The sequence below is a fragment of the Elephantulus edwardii genome, unplaced genomic scaffold (assembly GCF_000299155.1).
Source record: "Elephantulus edwardii isolate Elephantulus edwardi_28Jun2011 unplaced genomic scaffold, EleEdw1.0 scaffold00348, whole genome shotgun sequence".
In the NCBI taxonomy this organism is placed as follows: domain Eukaryota; kingdom Metazoa; phylum Chordata; class Mammalia; order Macroscelidea; family Macroscelididae; genus Elephantulus; species Elephantulus edwardii.
In genome coordinates this window covers 749,566-754,086 of record NW_006400098.1, presented here as the reverse complement: position 1 = coordinate 754,086, position 4,521 = coordinate 749,566, and the positions used below count along the sequence as shown (strand labels likewise).

Genomic DNA, 4,521 nt, shown 5'->3' with positions numbered 1-4,521 from the left:
GGCGCGGGCCCGTGTGACGCATGCGCGCCGCCGCGCTGTCTCCCTGCGCCCCACGTGGTTCCTCCCCCGGCGGAGGCGCGCGGGGCTCCGGGGTCCCCCCTCCCGAGCCCCCGGCGCGCTCCGGGCTCCTTTTTCCCTACGTTTTCTCCGCGCGGGAGATGCGATTATCAAATCTCGTAATCCCTGCTGTCCCTCCCGCGGCTTTGGCACTTCCGCTTCCTGTCGTGCCCGCCGCGCCGCCGTCTCCACGCCCCCTTTGTTTCCAAAATGGCGCTGGGGCCCGTTTTGGGGGGGACACGGGCAGGGCGCCCCCTCTTTTATAGCCTTTTATGTAGACGGACTGTTTGGGGGCCCCCGCGTGGTGACGATGCTGGGGCTCCCCGTGCGCGCTGTTTTGGGGCACCCCCCCCTTTCCCGCCCGCCCGCGCGCGCCGTTGGGGATGGGGGTGCCGGGTCTGGAGCGGCCCGCTCGTGTCTTGCTAACGGCCTGGGGGAGAGGCCAGTGGTCAGCGCGACTCCCCCTTTCCCTTCCCGGCCCCCCTGGCCTCCCCGCACGTGTCCCCGCGTCGGGAGGTGGGGATCGCGGGCTGTGACCCTGAATGGCGCGGGGCCACGTGCGTCCCGCCTCGGAGACGGCGGGGTCGGGGCCCCCCAAGGCCTCCTAGACTGTGTGCGGGTTCCCCTCCGGCGTCGGGAGGTTGACAGCTGCGTCTTGTTAGTTTTGAGAAGCTGTAAGGAGGCCCACGAGCAGAGCTGGCCGGTGTGGCGTCGGGAATTAGATGCTAAGATGCTGGCAGGTTGGCAGTTCGAGCCCGCCCGCCTGCTGTTGTATTTATTTACAGCCCAGGACACCTGGTTGGGGAAGGGAGGTCGGTCCCCACCTGTTGGAATTGGCTCCGTAGCGCGCGTGCCTCTGCGCCTGCTTGAGGCTTGCTATTAAGAGTCATTGGTGGTCAGAACGTGCCATCACGTCCAGCAGGACCCTTAGCCACCCCGGTGACCTGCAGATCTGAGCGCTGTCCTCGCCTGTGACCGTCTCGCAGCTTCTGACAGGCTGCAGTTCAGCCCACCTCGTGGAGGGCTCGCCTGTCAGTGGCTGATGGTCCAGCTTGGAAAGCATGAGCAGAAGTGGTAATAGAATGATAGTGTTAGGAAGAGTAGTGCTCTGTGAGGGGCTGGACAGCGCACAGCAAAAACGGTGTTGCCTGGAGTCCAAATGCAGGGGCCAGAACCGCCCGCCTGGGATCCCCAAGGCTGTATTCCTTACCCGAGGAGGAGACCTTGAGAGTTTTTGTGCAACAGTGGTTGGATTTGAACAGCCTGACCATTTTTGGGGTTAGCTGTCAGGGGCTTAAGTGCTTTGCTGTGGGTAGTTGCAGCTAGGGGTCAGTGCTGGCCCGGGCAGGCTCAGCTGCTGGCGCTGCTGAAGTTAGTGTGTCCCCTCTGTTCCAGGAGGACTGGACTGGGAGGCACGGAATAGCCAAGCTGCTCTTCCCAGGCTGCCCGGCTGGGTACACCCCTGGGGGACACGTGCGAAGTGTCTGGATGGGCATCCCAGGGAGTAGTGTCCCCAGGCAGCTGCCCGCATGCTCACGGCCCGCAGTCGGAGGCCAACAGGCTGAGGTGCTTTGTGGGTGTGGTGCCTCACCAGCGCTGGGGGCCTGGGGAAAGGTCTAGAGGTGAAGGCGTTCCCTGGTGGCGAGGAGGAAAGCTGGGCTTAGCCAGCTGCATGCCCTGTGTCGGTGTCACAGAGCCTGGGATGGAGCAGTCTGTCCCTCTTGCTCTGGCGGCGTGCTCCTTGGTCCCTGTGTCCCCCCACCTGAGGCCTCAGGGCTGCCCTTAAGCTGAGAGAGGGAAGGGTGTTTTGGGCACACAGTCTTGAAGGGTTCATCCAGGATTGCTGATGAAGGGGTGCCTGCAGCTGTGGAGGTGGCTCTGTTCCCAGGGGCCCTGACCCCAAGTCTCTGAGGAGTTGCCTTCCTCTCCCGTTTCCCACACACCCAGCAGCCAGCCCGGCATCAGTGACCCCGTCTCTGCTCTCTGCTGGTCGGGGCTGCTCTGCTTCCGAGCCTCTCAGTGTCCGCGACAGTCTGTGTGCTTCCTCCAGTTCAGGCCTCAGAGGCGGTCATTCATGTCCCCTCTTTGGCCTGTCTGTATCCGAGAGGGTGGCAGGAGCTTCGCTGAGCCTGCCGGGCCTGGGGGTGGCTCTCAGCTGGCCCCCTGGGACAGAACCCCCTGGCGGGGTGCAGAGGCCTGTCGGCTGCTGGGTTCTCGCCCTCCACGCCCTCACACTCACCCTCGAGTGCTCGGTGAGCCTTCTGTCCTTGGGTGGTGTTGTGTCTGCTTGATCACGAAAGGTCCTGCACTGTCCCCAGGGCTGTGTCCCCAGGGCTGTGTCGAAGCTTTGGCCCGTCTTCCTGAGCTACAGGGGCGCTCAGGTCGAGCCTTCTCCCTGCTGCTTGCTGCTGGGCAGCTGTGTGGCTGCATTCCCTGTAGATCCTACAGCGGGGTGCCGTGTGGGGTGCTGCTCCTGTGTCCTCTGAACAGCACTCAAGGCTCACCACGACAGGTGGACCCCTGCGGCGTGGTGCCCCCACAGTGTCCCCAGTGCCCCATGCCCTCAGTGTCCTCTGGGTCTGGGGAGTGTCCGGGTGTCTCGGGGACCCCAGTGTTCTCTGTGTCTTGGGGGGGTCTGGACATCCTGATGCCTCTGAAGCAAGGACAGGGTTCCCAGGCGCTCCGACCCAGCGCTCTGGGCCCCAGCTTTGCTTGGGCAGGGCCTCCCCGCTTGTCCTGCGGGTGCTCCCATCCCTCCTGGCTCTGCTGTGGGGTCAGATGGGCGCTGGGCCCCACTCCCCCTCCGTCCTGCAGGTTCTGAGCTGAGCTGCTCCTGTTGGCGCCCCCGCCCCCAGCTTGGGCCTGGCTGGAGAGGGCACAGCTCGGGACACACACACCACACACACACACACAACACACACACACACACACGCACCCCACACACACCACACACGCACACCACACACGCACTCGCAGCTTCTGACAGGCTGCAGTTCAGCCCACCTCGTGGAGGGCTCGCCTGTCAGTGGCTGATGGTCCGGGCTGTTGAGGAGGAGGGTGGGTGGCGAAGGCGGAACCTCATGACCTCCATCCAGCCTTAGAGGCTACCTGGAGGGACAGGTACATGAGGATGCTTCCGCCAGCCCGCCAGGGGGCGCGGGTGCCAGCCCGCCAGCTCCCGGAAGTGCGTCCTGCATCGCCTCGCGGGCCTGCGCTGTGGGATCGCGAGCAAGCGCGCCGCCGAGGTTGCTGGGGCAACCATAGACAGCGGGTTTGCCTAACGGTCCAGGATTAAATGTCTTCCCGAAGCCATTAAACAAACAAAAAAAAAAAGCGAAAGGTGCGAGGGGAAAGTGTCGCGCATGCGCGTGGGAGAGTATGGAAGGTGCGCTCTCTGGCGGGGAAGCGCGAAACAGCGCCTCCGAATGATTAGTGCGCAGGCGCAGGCCTTCTCGCGCACTTTTTTTTTTGGTGTTGCGCAGGCGCACTAAGCCGCGGTGGCAACCTCCGCAGCGGCCGCGCGCACCCTTCATCCTGTTCTTGTGTGGCGTAGCCTTCTTAAGCTTTCCGCGAGGTCGCCTCTTCTTCTCCCTCCTCATCCACAAAGCCAGGTGCTGGCAGTCAGGACTCATCCCATCCCTTACGTATTCCTTCCCCTGATCCGCCTCGCTCCCTTCTTCCCACCCTTTTCGGTTTCCGAAGACGGAAGGAGCCGAAGAGCCGACGGAAAAAGCCGAAGCGTCTCCCCGCGAGCGAGGCTCTCCCGAAGCGACGGCGGAAAGAGCCGAAGTTCTCCGAGAGGGGCTGAGTGAGCCAGTGCGATCTCCGGAAAGAGCCGAAGCTTGGGACTGAGCTTGAAATTTCTGGAAGGGCTCGAGGGCGAGTGCCAGGCGCCTTCTGGGCCACGGCTAGAATTGTCGCAAACGGCCTGGTGTCTGCAAAGGGCTGCGGGAGAAGAGCGAGGAGCCAGCGCTCGGGACAGTTTGAATTGGCGGAAGCCGAATCCTTCAAAGACAGGACTCGGGGCGGAGGATCGCGAGGAGCGACGGAAACACCCGAACGCCGAGGGGCCACCCTCGCCAGGCCGCCGAGGAGACCCTCGCTTCGGCCGATTCCGGAGGCGCCGAAGCCGCTGCCTCCGGCCCCCGGCTCAGCCGGGCCCCCGGGGGGAGGGGCCGCTCGCGGGCGGGCGGGCCGGGGCGGGCCGAGGGGCGGGGCCTCGCGTGCTCGCATAGGTAGGCGGCGCCCGAGTGCCGGCGGTGGCCGGAAGTAGCTGAAGCGGGCGGCGGAAATAGCCGAAGCGGCCGGAGCGGGCGGCAAGGCGAGGCGAGTGAGCTGCCCAGGGCCGTACGCGGCCGTCTCAGCATGTCGGACTTCGATGAGTTCGAGCGGCAGCTCAACGAGAATAAGCAAGGTGAGGACCCGGTGGCGGGGGGCCGAGGGGCGGCGGTTGGGGCGGCTATC

At 64.9% G+C, this 4,521-nt stretch overlaps 1 protein-coding gene across 2 annotated transcripts in view; it reads left to right on the top strand.

The window, feature by feature from the left end:
- Positions 1-4,386: 4,386 nt before the first annotated feature.
- Positions 4,387-4,521, top strand: part of U2AF2 (U2 small nuclear RNA auxiliary factor 2) — an 11,513-nt gene continuing 11,378 nt past the window's right edge. The window contains exon 1 of one of the 2 annotated variants that reach the window (XM_006901817.1): positions 4,387-4,471. In XM_006901817.1, coding sequence (XP_006901879.1) covers positions 4,423-4,471 — 49 coding nt within the window. In that variant the 5' untranslated portion in view covers positions 4,387-4,422. The remainder of the gene's footprint in view (positions 4,472-4,521) is intronic. The other variant, XM_006901818.1, reaches the window with a different exon arrangement.